Below are 18,369 nucleotides of genomic sequence, written 5' to 3'. Positions count from 1 at the left end.
TAGCACCAAGAACCATAAGATACCTGGGACTAAACCTAACCAAAGAGGTAAAGGATCTGTACTCGAGGAACTACAGAACACTCATGAAAGAAATTGAAGAAGACACAAAAAGATGGAAGACCATTCCATGCTCTTGGATCAGAAGAATAAACACTGTTAAAATGTCTATACTGCCTAGAGCAATCTATACTTTTAATGCCATTCCGATCAAAATTCCACCGGTGTTTTTCAAAGAGCTGGAGCAAATAATCCTAAAATTTGTATGGAACCAGAAGAGACCCTGAATCACTAAGGAAATGTTGAAAAAGATAAAACTGGAGGCATCACGTTGCCTGATTTCAAGCTTTACCTCAAAGCTGTGATCACCAAGATAGCATGGCACTGGCACAAAACAGACCCATAGACCAGTGGAACAGAGTAGAGAGCCCAGATATGGACCCTCAACTTTATGATCAACTTATCTTCAACAAAGCAGGAAAAATATATACAGTGGAAAAAAGATAGTCTCTTCAATAAATGGTTATGGGAAAACTGGACAGCTAGGTATAGGAGAATGAAACTTGACCATTCTCTTACATACATAAAGATAAACTTGAAATAGATAAAGGACCTCAACATGAGACAAGAATCTATCAAAATCCTAGAGGAGAACATAGGCAGTAACCTCTTCGACATCAGCCACAGCAACTTCTTTCAAGGTATGTCTCCAGAGGCAAAGGAAACAAAAGTGAAAGTGAACTTTTGGGACTTCATCAAGATCAAAAGCTTCTGCACAGCAAAGGAAACAGTCAACAAAACAAAGAGGCAACCCACGGGATGGAGAAGATATTTGCAAATGACAGTAAAGACAAAAGGTTGATATCCAGGATCTATAGCACTGCCATTTTTAAATTCAGCAGCCACTAGATCATTTGTTGCAGTGGAAAAGAGAAACAGGACAATCCCACTTAGGTAATCAAGGGAAACTAGCAGTCCAGCTCTACTTAAGAAGAATTGAAGTGGTAGTTCTCATAATATAGTTCTTAGGTATAGCTTAAAATATACTGTTTGCTACTGTTATTCTGTTCTCATCACTAAACCTGGGAGTGGTGGCCAGGGAGACACCAGTTGCCTCTAGGCAGTAGAGGGCCTAAAGAAGTTGAGACGACTTTGTACCCCTAAAGATTCAGTTGACATATGAAAGGCTCTGAGACCCACTGTGGTTAAGAAATCTGCTTAACCTTTCAGTAACATACCTGCTTCTTATAATTATTTGGCTTCAGGACACATATCCCATACAATATCTATTGACACTATGGGGCACAGAAGTGTTCCATGGGCTAGATTTAGGAAACCCTAGAAGAAATAAGAAGACTAGACTTTATAGAATGGAGATATTTCTAAGGGTGGAGAAGGCTTCATAGAAGAAGAGAACTGGAGTCGGGCTCTGAAGACCTAGACTGTGTATTTGTTCTTGAACCTCTTAATAGGTTCCTTATAATAGGAGAACATGTTTTTACTACCAAGACACTAGTTTATAGACCTCTGAGACACGGGCAACAACTATGAAGTGAAAACATAAACAGGGAATGAGTTTGTTCCTGGGTAAAACCTAAGGGTCCCCCTAGAGTTTTGGTTATGATACTAAACTGACTTTGTAAGCCGGAGGGTATCATGAGTCATTCTTCTAAAGGCACTAGCAGGATCCTAAGTGAACAGTAGAAGATGCTGCGCAAGGACAGAAATGATACTTTTGTCTCTTAAGTGCATTGTATAATAGGAAATGTTGCAAGACAAACCCTGGACAGAAGGTAGCAATTTCCGGAGTTAAAAAACAGGCTGCAAGATCCTAAGAGCAAAAGCTTCCATTCAGTGAGTGAGCACAGATAAGTAACCCAGAGATAAGTAACTCAGAGAGAGGAAGAGAGGACTTCTATGGTATGCAAATGCAAACTGGATGAAAACATTACTTTAATGGAAACCTTTCACACAGTGTTCAGAACCTGGGTGACCGCTCCTGAGAATGTGGGTCTGTTTCTCTCACTGGCACAGATATATGAATACAGAATACGAAAGAGGGCTGCAAAGACGCATATACCTTGGCATTCGGAGATTTCACATTGTTTTGATTTTGTAAGAGACAAGCAGGAGGGTGGAATTTGTCTTTTGCTGAGGCTTATGTCTGAAGGATATAAACTGGAGGCTGATGTGTGGGAGTGAATGTCTTAGCTATTAAACAGACCCCACTCTCCATAGTTCAGTACAGCTTAGTTGCTCTCCATTATAGTAAGCATTGGGAGGGAGATTATATCCTAGAGAATAATTTGTGTACATGGGATTTTGAAGCCTTCTAGATGTTTCCCTTATGCATGTAAAAGTGGATTTTTCCCCATTGGTTCTAAACCAACAAAAACGGGACTCAGTTTCATGCTGTTTCTCTGCAACCAGCTGTGTAAACCAAGAACCTCCCATTTAATCTATTCTGTTTACTTAGATTAATACAAAATAGCAGAAAACAATTGACAAAATAAGTTAGCACTAGCCATTTTCTTCCAAGAAAGGGATTTTTAATCAGGGAACTGTGAGGAAGTTGGCTGTTCACAGCTGTGAAGGATAAGGATGTCATTCTCTCCGTCCTTGGGGCTGTCCTGGCTGATATTTTCACAGTGGACTTGGACAAAGGCAGAAAGCATGTTTTTAAAATGTAGGGTTGAGCCAAGGCTTGACGTTATTACTTTGAACGACAGAATGTGGCTTCAGAAAAGGTCTTGGCAGCCTGGAATCATGGGTCAACATTACAGGACAGCATGACCAAAAAAAAAAAAAAAAAAAAAAAAGGAAAAAGACTATATTCATGATCAAAAGTTTATTTCAGAGTATGGAATGGGGGTGACCTCGATTAATGTCAGTAAAATCTCAAAAGCCATAAAGCTGCATTTTTTTCTCATGTTTCACATGATTTAATAAAGTGATGGGGAAGCTATCAAAGATAATGAATTCTGATCATGCATTAATATACATAGACGGGTCAAGATGAAGGGTTTGATGGAGCAAATACATTCTCTGCTGATTAGAACACATCTGAAATATTAGGGTCATTATAAATTTATTCCCAGGCTTCATGATTTATAAGAAATATGAAAAAGTGGAGGGCATCCAAAGGTAGAGGGCCAGGATATTGTAAGGTCTAGAAGGGGCCTTATTCATTCAATAAATGGCTGCAGATAAATTGGGGAGGCATGATAGCTTTCTTCAATGTATGAAAGGCTATCATGTGGAAAAGGAAGTAGAATTATTTTTCAAAGGACAGAAGGACCAAGATAGCACTAAAAGTACCAGGGAAACAGATACTGGTTTGAATAAAGATGACCTTTCCGGAGGCGCCTGGATGGCTCAGTGGGTTGGACCCCCATCTTCTGCTCGGGTCATGATCCCAGAGTCCTGGGATCAAGCCCTGCATCAAGCTTTCTGCTCAGCAGGGAGTCTGCTTCTCCCTCTCTCTGCCTACCTCTCTGCCTACTAGTGATCTCTGTCAAATAAATAAATAAAATCTTAAAAAAAAAAAAAAGATGAACTTTCTGGTAATAAAGAGCAACTTAAAAATTGAAGCTGCTCCTTGAGAGTCAGTGAGGTCCCGTCACTGGCCATTATTAAATGGTGGCCATTTGTCTATAGGCCAACAATGCTATAGATGACATGCCCGTCTGAACAGGAAAGGGGAGCTATTGGGTTGTTTCCAATTCTGAGATTTTAGAATCTTTTTCGCCTCTTTGACTCTTTGTTTTTTTTACTTTAAAATGTGTGAGGAAATGTAAATTCACCCTCCTTCCTCTATGCAATGCGATGTGTGCTTGGGTTATGTCACCTGAGAGAGGATCAGTCCATTCATTGGAAGGGTGGGGGCAGAGACGTCCCCCCTGCCTGACTCTGGTACTGTAGTGATGAGATGAATTATTCCTTCTGGAAGAGCTCTGTGAACTGTGACGTTCTTTCTACTTGTGAGAAAATATGCTTAATTGGCAGAAAAACTGCCCAAACTTCAGTCCTGCTTTGTTCCCTCAGCAGTGGCCACTGTCTCCAGCGATGTACCAGCTATTTATTTCGATGGTCCTGCCACGGTATCTAACTTCAGCCAGTAGAAAAACGGCCTCCTGCCGGATTTGTCATTTTTCTCGGGGGAACCATGCTTTTCCATCCTTTCGGTTAAAACCTCCGAGTCACCTCACCCTTGCCCCAGTTTGAGTTGCCAAGTTCCAGTGACTCTCTCCTTCTTGTCATCCACATCCGTCTTCCACTTCTATTCCTCTAGCCACCCTCCTCATGACTGCCCTCATCACCTCGTGCATTAAATAACTGTAACTGATTTCTGTGACTAAATCTTCAACTACCCCATGCATTTTGTACATTTCTGTAGGATTTCCATCGCTAAAACGGCACATTGAGTATGCCACGGGTTTATAAGATCATCAGCGGGTCTTCTTTTATAGAAAACACTGAGGATGTAAAAGGATCTCTGTACTTTCACCCCGAAGATTTCCTGAAATGTCATTTTACATGGCTTCACTACCCAAACCTCTAGTCAAATCCAGACCAGCCCATTGAGTAGTTTTGTCACTGACTCCCAGCCCTCTGGCCTTGCGCCTTTCTATGACGAAATCCTTTTCCTCCTGGTTAACATTCAAGTCGTCAATCTTTCTCCAAGAGAAACTAGGGTCTTTCCTATCCAGCCTGTGAACTTCCATCTGTCCTTGAAGATCACTACTCTAGCTTTTCCTGATTCCCTGAGCTCCTACTGGTCGCTCCCTCTTCTGAATCCTGACCACTTTTTATCTGTCCCACTTAATTGGCGTCTGTATCACCTGTTACATATCTTACACTGGTGTCTTTTAAGTTAACATGGATCATTTAATTTTTAATGTGCCTTTTTCATTTTTAAATCTGGATTAGAAACTCCTTGGAAAAACAAAAACAAAACAAAACAGCTCTGCTTCCCAGAAGAGAGTCTCAGGAAACACTCAAGAATCCTATGAAGTCTATGTCCTTATAGAGAAAGGATATTGAGCACAGAAAACCAAAAGACCAGAGGGCAAGGCCAGAAGGACTTAGACTATTGCTTGGAGCAGACTCAGATTTACTAATTAACCTTACTGAGAGAAAATGAAGGGATTAGGGAAGGTGGGAAACCAAACCAAACTAAAACCTAATTGCCGTTGAATAGGTAGGATCTTGGGTTTAACAGTAGAAAGGGGCTCATCCAAAATAAACTAGTTTTCAGGTGATTGAATAGTTACATTTGTAGAGAGCTTTCTGTAACATAGGAACTGTTTTAATTGTTTAACATGTGATAACTCATTTAATTTTCTGACAATAATTCCTGAAGCCCTGTTATTCCCATAGGAATGGACAGCCATTTACACACTCTAGTTTCCTTCTCTCTTAATCACTTACTACCCTGAGACTCTGGTCATTGTCAGTGATATAATTCCCCATGTGGTTCCCAATATTTTATTTATATTTGCATTAACATTCATATTCTGATATTTGCAAAGGCTTCCACCCTAATACAGTGATACACTGGATTTTGTAACGTAAACGTGGGTGATGAGGAATGTTGTTATTACATCTGAACAGAGATTGAAAGACCTTGTATAAGTATCATTTTCTTTCTTTAAAAAAGCATCAGATTTTGTTCTGTTTATTATATTCTTCATAAAACTACAAAAATTAAAGCACTTCAGACCTGGTTGTGATCTGTGAGAGAGAAAGAGTTTTGTTAAATGAAAAATCAGGATAAATACTGCCTGCATGCTTAGCAAGCCATTCTTTTTATAATCCCAATAAAAATTTCAAATTCCTTTAATTCTTTAAATTTGTCATATATTTGAAGAACTTCTACAATCTATTTTTACTGACTGATGGGAACATGCTAATGTTTCTTTACAAGTTTGCAAGAAGAATTTTCTTCTTGGTTTCATACACTATTTTGGTAGCAATTTTCCATCATCACGTATTTTTTTTCCTTCCAATATCTATATCGTATTTTTGGAAAATCCATGCAGACAGTTGATTTTGCAAACTTAGAAAAAATTATCATTTGCCCTTAACAACTAAGGTTTACTTCTTTTTTCTTTTTCTTTTTCTTTTTTTTAGGAATTACCTGAAAAATATTTTAGAAACTATTTCTACCACAGCTGGAGTCCTCTTTTTACATATATCAGATCTGAATATGCTACTGTGTCCCTTTGACCTTGGTGCAAGTGTCAACATTTGGCTCTAATCCAATGTTCCTCTTTTATTTCCTACAATACTCAAGCTGTCCTGATCTGTTCCTCTGCACTAGACTACTTGAAGTTTTCAGACTGACCTACTCCTTCTTGCATTTCACTCAAGGTTTTCTCTAAGCCTACAATGACTTTCTCCCTTGCTTTTCCCCATTCCATCCCCTTTATAAATCCCCAAACTTCCCTCTCCATGAAGCTCCCCCCAGACACTCACAGACACTATATTACCCTCTCTGCACTCTGCAGCACTTTGTCCACACCTCTTATTTTATTGTAGAGGTCTAGGTTCCCAAGTCTAGATAGAGCAAGACCCCTCTTCAGCCATCTCCTCATTGCCCACCATATTTTCTCTGCACACGTAAGCTTGCAAGTAATGATTTTTGAAATGCAATAATCCAAACGAGGTATTTTGCTCTTCTCATGAGCAGCTGAAATTTAAATAATGCAAAAACTATACTTATAATGATAAAAAAGATGCTAAGAAGCAGCCACCAAAATTGCCTCATGAATAATGGATGGCAGGATGGGGATGGGCCTCAGTCAGGAGTAAGAGCCTCAGAGGGTACTCTGCCATTTGTCTGGAATCTAAATGATCAGAAATGGTGCTGTACAGGATTAAATAAGTAAGAAGTAAATTCCAAAGCTATATTTGAATAGATACTCATACCTACTCCAGATTTTCTCCTTTATACCAAGCAATTCAGATTTCTAGAAGGCCCTTATTCACATGGTTCTTGTTTTTAGGGAAATCTCTGTGTAGTCCCTCCATGATGTCAAACATCTGCAACACACATGGTGGAGTGTCCTGTTTGGGTCCAAGAACAAGTGTTCCAGGGTAATTTGGAAGGCTGGGCAAAAAGTGAAACCAGCCAGCTTTTTTTCTTTGAAAGAAATCCACATTTCAGGGAATCCCACAGCAGTCCCAAGTCTTCCTATTGGCTTTTTAGCTCATACATACTGATTAAATTGTTGGCTATATGGCTATATCTATATCACCACTATAACAGCGGTTTTCCTTTCACTTTCAAATACTACTGATTTGGTTGCTCGTTGGCAGGTGAATAAATAAAATGTGTCACAGCCCACTCGCACAAGCTGTAGCAGATCACTGTAATTTCTGATACTTGTGCCACAGTCCCCCCACTTGTGACTTACAATGGAAACTACATGAGACCAGTATGACAAAATACTCTAGTCCAGCTAAAATTTTAGTCTTTAAGAGAGTATTTTCATCAATACCTTTGAGGAGTTGAAAGATTTTAAAGCGTCTTTAGAAAACCATCTAAATATTGAAATCTGGCATTTTAATCTAGAAATAACTAATCTCTCTGAAGAAATGTTATTCATTTTGGTCTGCTGTATTTCACCACCCCTTTGCTGGTTGTTGGTTGTTGGTGAAATAATGATGTAGAAGCAAGGACAGTGATCTTCAGGTTTGGGGTCCTTTCTCAGCGCTGCCAATTCCTAGCAGCTCTCTGGCCTTTGTCAGTAATTTAAACCTGCTCAGCCTCCATTGTTTAATCTATAAAATGTGAATGATCACTCTTGACACACCTAACAGCCAGATGTTTTAAAGATCAGGTGAGACAATGTACATACATGGAAGATATCTGGAAAAATGTAAAATGCTATTTCAGTCCATAGTCTACAAACTCCATGCCATTCTCCTTGTTCACTTTTTATTTCCACCTCGTTTGCCTAAACTGAGTTCCAGAGGAAGTAGGATTAGGTCTTTGGCAGCCTTTGTGAGGTACCTTGGGCAGCAACTGCTGCTTTTGCATATGAACATCTTTCTCATGAAGTTTCCACTTACCTTATAGGGTTCCCTCTGCTGGGCTCTGAGAAGACCTTCCATCACTAGCTGGTAGGCTTTAAGTAGTCATTCCTCTTTTACCTGAATTCCTTTGTAGTCAACATCAGAATTAGGGCTTGGTAGGACATTCAGTTGGGGCAAATCTCAGAATTGGACAAGATAAAGGGAATTCCAGTTGTGGCAAACTGATGACAGAGCCATAGAAATGAATGCCCAGGTGTATGCCTTGGCAGATGGGCAGACCAGAGGGATGAGAGTCTCATAATAGGGACAGGAGGTAGAGACCTGACCTCAGGCTCTGACATTCAGGAGGACCAGAGTTAGGCCCTAGAGGAACAAGATAATGGCATAAATCCATTTACTGGATCTTAGACACCAGCTAGTGGAAGTATTTAAGACTGAATTAAAAGATCATCCCAGATGACCTGGAGAGGAAGATGGGATAGTTGAGCTGTCAAAATGTAGAAGGGGAAACCTGTTTGAAGATCAGGAATGTCCCAGACTTCGGGTATAACTAGATGGCGATCATGTGCCCCAACCAAGAGGAACAGAAGAAATGCTGGTGGTGGGGACAGAAGCCAGGTCTGAATGCCATTTCTTTTCATGGGACACATTTTTCTTCCTCTCTTGAAGTCATGCATTGACTTAATAAAATTCAAAAAGGACTAAATTCAGAATCTAAAAATTTTACTTTGATTCTCTTCATGGTATACTTCAAAGTTCTTATTTTTTCTACTAGCACTTCCTGATTTGCGGCCATTAGTTCTACTATAACTCCAAAGGTCAGTCATTTCTTATTCACTTTTCTGAAAACAATTTTTTAGAAAGAGCTTGTTTTGCATTTTTTTCTGCTTCTTTTTCGAGTTTTCCATTTTTCCCCTCAAAATGATTGTGCAAAATTTCCAGACTTCCAGATAACACTCTAGCTGTAGCTTTAGAAACTCCATTGCTATAGTCTCACTGCCTAAATCCCTCTCCACTTTTCACCAGGTGTCACAAAATTCCCATCTCACAACTTTCATTTTATATTTCAGTTTTTCATTTTACACTGAAGCAGGAAAAGATGGTCTCTTATTAAATGCTGAAACGATAAAACCAAAGCTGGGAGGTAACAATTTTCTGGAGGTGCCCAACTGTTGCACAAGTCTATTTTAATGAACAGCATCATCATGTCTGTTTGTATCCTGTACAATTCTGTGCTTGGAAAATGGCTCATGGTAGCTAGCAGTTTTTGATATGCTGTTCACGCATGCTGGATAGGAGATGCTTCCCCCAGTGACACGTGGAGACAATGGACATGGTTTAAATTCAGACAATAAATTAGTTAATTCACTCTTAAATAAGCTTTCACATAAGAATATAAATGCATATATGTAAATATGAAACATGTATAAAAATATAAAAGGAATTATATGGAACAACTTCTAAGTTACATTTGGAGGTCTGTCCATTTTTAGCCCCCACCACAATAACTTCTGGTCAACCTCGGGCTGTGAAAAAATTGATGCACACAGCACAATACCTTTGGGTTTCCAGCAGAAAATTAAATTATTGCACTTACTAAGAGAGAGGAGAAGATTGATCTTTTAAAACCCATTTCAACAAGCGTAGAAAACATGAAAAGAAATTCTGTTAACCCCAAACCTCCTGAAGCATCTATTTAATTGAACTTGGGGGGGCGGAGCTGTACGTACATGTCTTTCTTTGAAAACACATGTTATAACATAAGTTTCACACACATTTTCTTCAAGACACAAAGGATAAGGGCAGAGGAACGTGGATAATGTGGCGAGAGTACAGGCTCAATCTGACATACTCAGACAACCATCTTCTGTGTCTATGGGTGGCACAGCTCTACATAAGCATGTGGGATACTTTTCTTTGAGGGCTAATAGAGGACTGGGGATGTACAATTCAGGAGTACTGTAAGCTTACCTTGATGGTAGCCAAGACTACCTCCATTATAGCACACTGTCTTGGTGTCAGACCCTTGGCATCCTCCCGAATCATGTGCTCCTAAAAAACAAGTTAGCAATTACTTATGCATTAACCAATTAATCCATTCAACAACTGTTTTCAAACAGACTCTGCATAATCCCCACATGGACACACCTGAGAGGATTATTTTGTAATATATTCAATAAATACCCCTTTTCCAAAAGAAGAAATGCTGAACTTTGATTTGTATGTGGTTTTACTTTTCACTTGCAAGTTAATGTTAGGGGGAAAAAAAAGAGAGCAATGTGGAAATATGTGTCAAAGCTTTTTCACCTTATCTGTTACTTTGAGGAAAATCAATCATGACAGAGAGATAGGAGGTGAATTTTAGCTTCTTTCAATTACTATGATAAAGTCTACTTTAAATATAATGGCCCCAGTTCCTTCTCTTTCTTGATTCCCCTTAATGCTTAGTCATTACTAAGAAAAGCCCCCAAGAATTAACTGAATTTGGCTCTGCATATTTTCATTAAAATCTTTTTTTTCCAAAATTTTAGAGCTGGTTTTCACATTTCTGGTGGGTTTTCCTCATTGTTCATTATGGACACTCTCAACCCATCATTCAAACTTCCATAGGGAAATGATGGTAGAAAGTTGAAGACAACCACAAAGGAAAAAGAAACCTAAGAGAAAATTTTTAAAATTCCTGACACCCCCCACCCCGCCCACCAAAACTGAGTCTCCCCAGAGGTGCCACTAGTCTAGTCAACAATATTCAGCGGATATTTATTGAGTGCTTATTATATGCCTCTGCCATCCCAGGTAATTGTGATATGTTGTTCATTCAAAGAAAGGCTTTTGTCCTCCGGAAGCTTAACTGCAAACTAGTATAGGTGTCTTATGTGAATTAGAGGACAGCCCACATGAACAGACACAGCTCTGAGAATGCATGGCTTGACTAATGGTTCAATCACTGCCTTTCCTTCTTAAGAACCGTGCCTCTTCTGCAGGGCACAGCTCTACATCAACATGTATGGCTTGGCAGGTGGAGCATGGGCTCTCTTTCAGTGGTCATTGCACAAAAGTGGTCAGGCACTTGTATGCAATGCTCAGATTTTCCAATCCCCAGTGCCTCACCCTATTCTAGCCCCTTTTTTATTGTTATTTGGTAGATGACATGACTTTCTCAAGATAATCTTGATCTATGTCTTACTCAAGTCTACAGTCTTTCAGTACCTATCTTGGCAATTATAACCTGCTAGGAATTCAATATATTTTTGGTAAATGAATTGTACTTCTTTCAAGTAGTGTTGTAGGGTTCAATACCCTTGAATGAAATCATACTCCTTTGAAGATTTTTGAAAAAAAAAAAAAAAAGGTATACATTGCCCCTTGGGTCCATGACATCTCACTACATGTTTGTCTGATACAGGATTTTCAACACAAACATATGTGTCCTTTTAATATTTTAAAAATAGGAATATTAACTACCCATTGAGACTCAAACAGTAATGGGAAATGTTTACTAAACTGTAGGTGGAAATGTTTAAGGGCAAGTAAGTACAAACCAGTCTGGCTTCAACTCTTTGTTATAGAAAAATATAATTTTAGCAAGAAATAATTTCAGAGATCTAGAAATAGCTCATTAAAATAAGGGAGTCTCTGAAAGAGGCTGGCAATGAGTTACTGCATGCTTGCAGTAAATTTATAGTCTCTGATGTAGTAATTGGTTTTAATATTATATCACCTGTCTAAAAATACTTGTTTGTTCAAAAAATTATGCCAAATAAATCTAATCCCATTAAATAGTAATAAGTTAGGCATACATAATATATCTACATTATGAAGTTCCAGAGCATAAAGTAATGTGTCAAATGGCTGAATAAATACTTCTTTAATGGATTAATCCTAAAGGGTAGTCAAATGCAGAAAAACAATTTCCTTCATTGTTCTATTTTCCTTGACTCTGTATTCCTTCAAGTAAGTTAGATAATTGTTAATATTTCCATATAGGATTTCTGGATTTATCTTAACCTGCTTTCAAACTAACATACAAATATTGCAAAGACCAAGTATTTAAAATGGAAGTGACACTTTGGTAAAATTAGGGAAAATGGTTTGGAAAATTTGAAATTCTTTATTATGGTCAGAGTTTTAATTTTGCAAAATACTGTAGATGCCTTATTCTGTAATTTGAATAATAGTTACCCTTTTAGGACATTTTATTGTTTTTAGTTTGTTACAGTCTTGAAGAAGTTTGGAAGTTGCAAAGGGACCTAATGTGTTCTTTTTCCCACCTAGCATATTTATGCACTCTGGGGAGCTATCTCCACCCCACTCAGAGTTCATAAGATGCAGACAGAGCTGACTGCACACCCAGCTCATAGCTGGTATGTCAGTTAAGCCTGTGTCACAATGGTTGGCTTTGGAGTGGTGATAACACTATCAGAGACCAGGATGTTCTGGTGGGATTTGTTGGAATTCCTCACATCAAGCTTGGTGTTCTTTTCTACAACATTTAAAGTTCAAAGGATGTTAGATATAGAGCAGAGGCAACCATCTTACAAATAAGAAGGTAGGTTTGTTACAGCCATACATCATACAAGGAAAGAACAGAGTCGAGAGATACTAACCAGGTTCCATAACATTCTTTGAGTTCCTAATCAAGCAGTGATGGAAAGTAAAATTATCTAGGACTATAAAATTTCATGTAGCAATAAATCATTCCTTGTTTATGTTAGTCTGGCTTTCTAGCACTTGGAACTGATAAGACTGACTGATAGTTCTGATAAGACAGAACTGATAAGTTCTGGCTGATAAGACTTCCAACTAAGGAAACTGAAGCTGTGGGAGATGGAGTATGTTTTCTAACATCACACAGAGGCTAGAAGCATGTCTAGGGCCATTTCTTTTGCAATGAGATACTGTGCTGTTTCACCTTCATGGTTGTTTTTTGTTTTTGTTTTTGTTTTTTTTAAAAGATTTTATTTATTTATTTGACAGAGAGAGATCACAAGTAGGCAGAGAGGCAGGCAGAGAGAGAGGGAGAGGGCAGGCTCCCTGCTGAGTAGAGAGCCCAATGTGGGACTCAATCCCAGGACCCTGAGATCATGACCTGAGCTGAAGGCAGCGGCTTAACCCACTGAGCCACCCAGGCGCCCTCACCTTCATGGTTTTATATGAGGAATTTCAACCCTGTATAAATCCATTTCTCAAAGTAGGGAATATAAATCCCAGGAAGATAATAAGAGAGATAAAGGAAGGGATCAAGATCTAAGATCCAAAGCAATAGTGTAGGAGTAACAACATCTACCTTTGACCTTTCCTCTGAACCATCAACCTAACTGAACACCTGTAAGAAATTTTAGGTGATGTCTTTTAAATGGATTATTGACTTTCATTTTTTTTTTATTGAGCAAGGGAGTAATATAGGGTACTGAAACTATAGGACACCTATTTCATCTCCGTAAGTAATTATGCAGTTAAATGGATTATTCTTCCCCTGTGTCATACACATAAAACAATCCCAGTGAGACCTAACTCTGAGCTGCCAGCCTCTGTGAGTGGGTGGTGGCAGAATCTTGGCAATTACCGTGCAAAGATAATGTATGCATTATCTCATTTATCCTCACAAAAATCCTATAAAGCAAGTGTGAAAATGTTCTTCAGTTTATAAATGCCAAATCTGAAGATTAAAAAGTTTAAATACTTTGGCCAATGTCAAATGTCCATGTGTCATGGACACATGGCGATGACAATGTCATTTGTCAATGTGTTGGAAACAGCTGAGGTAGAATTTGAACTAAGGTGGTCTGCGTCTGGAACTATATTCTAAGAGAAAGAAATGGATCTAAAGCAGCACATACTTCTACGATAGGCACAGCGTTGGCCTGTATGTCATCCATTGATGAATGAACGGATGAAGAAAATGTGGTAATCTTATTTGACCCTTAAGAAGGAGGAAATCTACCCAAATGCAACAAAATGGAAGAACCTAGAGGACATTATTCTAAGTGAAAAAGCCAGTCAAAGAAGCACAATATATATTTTAATCACTTGAGTTCCTATTCTAGAAGGACAGAAGCTGATGTTCCCTGCATAACTGCACAGTCCTGTGAATCTCAGCAATAAGAAAGGGCAGAGTTATTAAGTTAGAAAATCCTCATTTACAATGTGCTTGAATATATTGACAAGTTCAAGGTGTGCTTTGAGGAGTTTCATTTTTCCACCCTAGCTTTCTTGCCTTTAAGATTTTTCTAGACTTTACTAGATTTCTACGAAGTGCTCCATTTTGCCTTTATTCATACAGAGCCTGTTTCATATATGAAAGAAAACATGATCTAACTTAAAGCCAAAATTTCCCAGTTGCCCTACCAATTGGAAAGTATCAGAAATCTTTGGGGAAAAAAGGAAAACCATAAAGTTCAGACTCTAGCTTTTGACTTGATCCATCCTTAAAGCATGTCTGTGAGATCACAGACATGCATCTTAGTCCTGCAGGGCTGGATACCATTACTAGTAGGAGGATAGTTTCTTGTACAGCTGTAATAAGCTTATTATCTTTCACAGACAACCGATAATCCCTTTATTCTTATTACCTTCAGTTTGGATAATTGTCCAAGATCTTTAGCTGCGATGAAAATCATCTGTGGTCCCTAGAGACACACATAGAAAAGGAGAGAGAAGACTCAGTCAGTCTTAAGATCTTCAGTAACAATAGAAATGTAGTCAATGGAAAATTAAATTTCCCTTCTTATACTTGTGACTTTTATGCCATATACACTTAACTGGTTTTACAGATTGAGTCAAAGATATCTAGTACTGCTAGCAATATAATTGTCCTCACAGGCATCCCACTTCCGAGAATTTTAAGTCTGAGTTAGCAAACAGGTTACGACTAACATAGCTGGTTTAAGGTAGCACATGGATTTAATCCATGATCTTTAACGTTTATTTATTTTTAGTAGAGGCAGCTCCATCACTCCACTTGGTTGGCCCCAAATAGATCTATGCAAACTTTCAAGATACAGAGTTGAGGCAGGTGAAGCTGCTGCTCCTCCAATGCTGTCCAGTCTATCAGAGACCTGCCCTCTTAACTCTCCCCTCAGCCAGAGGCTCTTCCTAGAATGCCAACATCCTAGGAAAAGCTTGAAGAACAGAGGACTAAACCATCCACAGCATTACTAGAATGAAAAACTAGAGGTACGTCCGTTGGCAAAAGTGGCAGGAAAAAAGTAAATTTGGTACTAAGTTCATTCTAAGTCCCTAGGATATTTTCTCAGAAGGGAAAAATCAGCTATTCTGGAATAACACTCTTCATTTTTTTAGTGGATCCTGTGAATTGATTAGGAAATGAAGGACCACAAAGTTTACGAGAACAGCAACCGCATCTAATTTTGCTCCTATTTTCATCCCCACCACGGTGCCCAGCACACACCAGAGCTCTGAGAAGACATAGTGAATGAATGAGTGACAGATATTGCTTCATGCTTTGAGAACTCAATGCTAGAGAAAATTGAGGTGATGGTAAGCTATCCTAGGGAAGGCCTTATAGAAAAAATGGTATGTCATATACTTTCTACTATAGCATGATGTATGTATTTTTGAAAAATCTCGTTCTACAAAACTGTGCTCTAGAAATAATAGGGCTCATGGGCAAAATAGCAATGGGCAGCATAGTCAAAGCTTATGCAATTTTATTACCGATGAGTGATCAAAAACAGGAAGTGCTACTTTGGGAGATATCTTGTATAGCACACAGGGAGCTGATGGCTGCCACAGCGGGGTAGTAGAAATGCAAAATAATAAATAATCCACACAAAGGAGTACAAATGTGGGCTGGAGCAATATTCATACAACTGGAACTCTCAGCGGGGGGGGTTAGCCTTCCCTGTGTGAGAGCCATACAAGCTTCATCTGTTTGGATAGAAGAACCATGTCTAACTGTGCCTTCTACTGCCATGTAGTAGCTTAGCTGAGTGTCCTTTCCTTTTCTGCTGAATTTATAGGTCTTCTATTATATTGCAGAGCCTCCCACCTAGGAAAATTTATACATAAACCAACTCAACTTCCAGATTGTACTGACGCCATTCCTGCTGTTCCCAATTCCATTAGAGCTAACTGGTATTACAGAAATGTAGCAGCATCAAGGGTGCATGTATGCGTATATATGTAATTTGGCTTTCCATATGTGGCAGGCTATAAGAGATTTTATCACTTGCTGGCAGGAAATCAACAAAAACATGAATCTTTGCATCTTTGAACACTTTATAAGAAAACAATTCCTATAGAATTTCATGAAATATGGACTTAGTCTACACGATTAATGTTGTCAAAACATTTGAGTTTAGCTTATAATTACTCAGTATTTGCATCAACTTCTATTTCTCAGTCACAGAAATAAAATACTTGTTCCATAACATGTGCATGCTAGGGTTATTTCTTTTTTGTTGTTTGATTCAGGATATGTGAACTGAGAGATAGCTGGTACTGCGTGCATCCATTTGACCACTGTCTAACTTTGCCGCCAAATGAGCTTTCTGGTTCCTTCTTATTTCACTATGTATGATACAATCATGCTCTTTGAACCCAGAAAAAGGTGTCTCCTCTATTAACCTCCAACTGGAAAGGTAATAGATGAAAGTAAAATGGAAAGGAGAAAAATATTCCCTAGAGCAGTGTTGGATTTATCTTCTTAAACTATAATGTTTTAGAAAAAAGCACAGTGGGGGTATTCTATCCTAAATTTATTTCCCTGGGGTTTCACAGTAAAATTAAGTTTAAAAATTATGTGTATAGACCAGATAATGCTGTGAGTTAAACTTTCATACTTTTTTATCCCCCTAAAATGAAGTTCTGAATGTCAAGGAATTGTGAAATTTGACTGCTACTATTTAAAATTGATCTGTAGAGGAAAATGTCATCTGAATGATCGTTGTTTAGTTACTGTTTGCTGAAGACTTTTTCCCAAAATGGATTTGATCGTTATTTTAGCTGGATGAAAATCATTCCCTAAAGTACAATTAGATGGGTTACTAAAAGTGTAACCACGGGAGAGAGGAACAAGATGGAACAGGAGGATCGCTTCCTCCCGGACACACCAAGGAAACGACTACCTCTATATAACTAACTCTGTAAACAGCCGGAAGACTGGCAGAACAGATCTTCCAAAGCTGGTCATAGAGAAAAGTCCCTATCGGAAAGGGTAGGAGGGGCAGAGACACAATCAGGAACCAAACACCTGGGGTGACTCACTGCAAATTGGAGAGATGTCACAGGTCAGAGAAGTGAGGAGATCAGACCCCACACTGGGCACCCCTAGCCCTGGGGACCCAGAGAGGGCAGAGAAGTCCACATAACATCTGGCTTTGAAAATTAACAAGGCTTAACTCTGGGAGCCCTGGAAGGTGATAGGTAACCAAGTCCTGCTCCTACAGAGAGAGCAAGCTAAATAACTTGGTCAGGACCACAGAAGCAGTAGTTTGAAAAAGTGCCCAGGGTATACAGGAGGGCTGATTGACTAATTTTAGGGTATGTGCCAGAGGGTCAGCCATCTGCAGATTTCTCTGGAAATAAAAGTGACAGGTGCAAATTTTCTTGTCCTCCCCAGCCAGAATAGCCAGACACTTGTGGGAGTCAGTATTAAAACTCCATTTACCTTGCCAGCAAACATGCCCTGGCCCAGTGCCCCTCTAGATTGGCTCTTGCTCTTGGAATGGGAGATAACCCCCACACATGAGCATGTCCATAGTTCCTGCAGCTGGACCTCTAAATGGCAGCACAGGGAGCAAGCACTGCCCTTTGCTGTGCAAGAAGCTGTCGGAGTCCAATATAGATATCTAGAATGCGTGCTGGCCCCACCCACCCAACAGTGAGCTCACAGCAGTCACAGCTCAGCCACAACAGAGGGGTACACACAGCCCACGCAGGGCAACAACCCTATAGCTGGTTCTAGTGACCAGAAGAGACTGTACTACAAGGGACCATGGGACATCTCTACAAGGCCACAACTGTCACAACCAGGAAATGGCAGTGACCTACTTAATACATAAAAACAAACACCAAATTAGACAAACTGAGGAGACAGAAAAATATGTCCCAAATGAAAAAATAAGACAAAAGTCACAGAAAAGATCTAAACAGAACTATTCAGTGTGCCTAATAAAGGTTTCAAAGTAATGGTCATAAAGATTCTCAACAGATTTAAGAGAAGAGTCAATGAATGTAATGAGGATTTCAAAAAGGAGATAAAAAAATATAAAAAAGAGTCAGAGCTGAAGAATACAATAACTGAGGTGAAACATACACTAGAAGAATGGATTAGCAATCTGGAAGACAGGGTCACGGAAAGCATCAAGC

General features: G+C 39.1%; 1 protein-coding gene and 1 long non-coding RNA gene across 2 annotated transcripts in view; one reads left to right on the top strand and one right to left on the bottom strand.

Annotated features, from left to right (window-relative positions):
- Positions 1 to 18,369, bottom strand: part of UNC13C (unc-13 homolog C) — a 612,072-nt gene that overhangs the window by 56,724 nt on the left and 536,979 nt on the right. The window contains 2 exon segments of the mRNA XM_032342611.1: positions 10,009 to 10,089; positions 14,610 to 14,666. Coding sequence (XP_032198502.1) covers positions 10,009 to 10,089; positions 14,610 to 14,666 — 138 coding nt within the window.
- Positions 12,454 to 18,369, top strand: part of LOC116590608 — a 30,860-nt gene continuing 24,944 nt past the window's right edge. Inside the window, exon 1 of the long non-coding RNA XR_004285677.1 lies at positions 12,454 to 12,586. This is a non-coding gene — a long non-coding RNA (uncharacterized LOC116590608). The remainder of the gene's footprint in view (positions 12,587 to 18,369) is intronic.

Source organism: Mustela erminea, chromosome 5 (assembly GCF_009829155.1).
Source record: "Mustela erminea isolate mMusErm1 chromosome 5, mMusErm1.Pri, whole genome shotgun sequence".
NCBI classification, from domain to species: Eukaryota; Metazoa; Chordata; class Mammalia; order Carnivora; family Mustelidae; genus Mustela; species Mustela erminea.
Note: the sequence above shows the minus strand (reverse complement) of the source record. Positions and strands in the feature narration are given on the sequence as shown.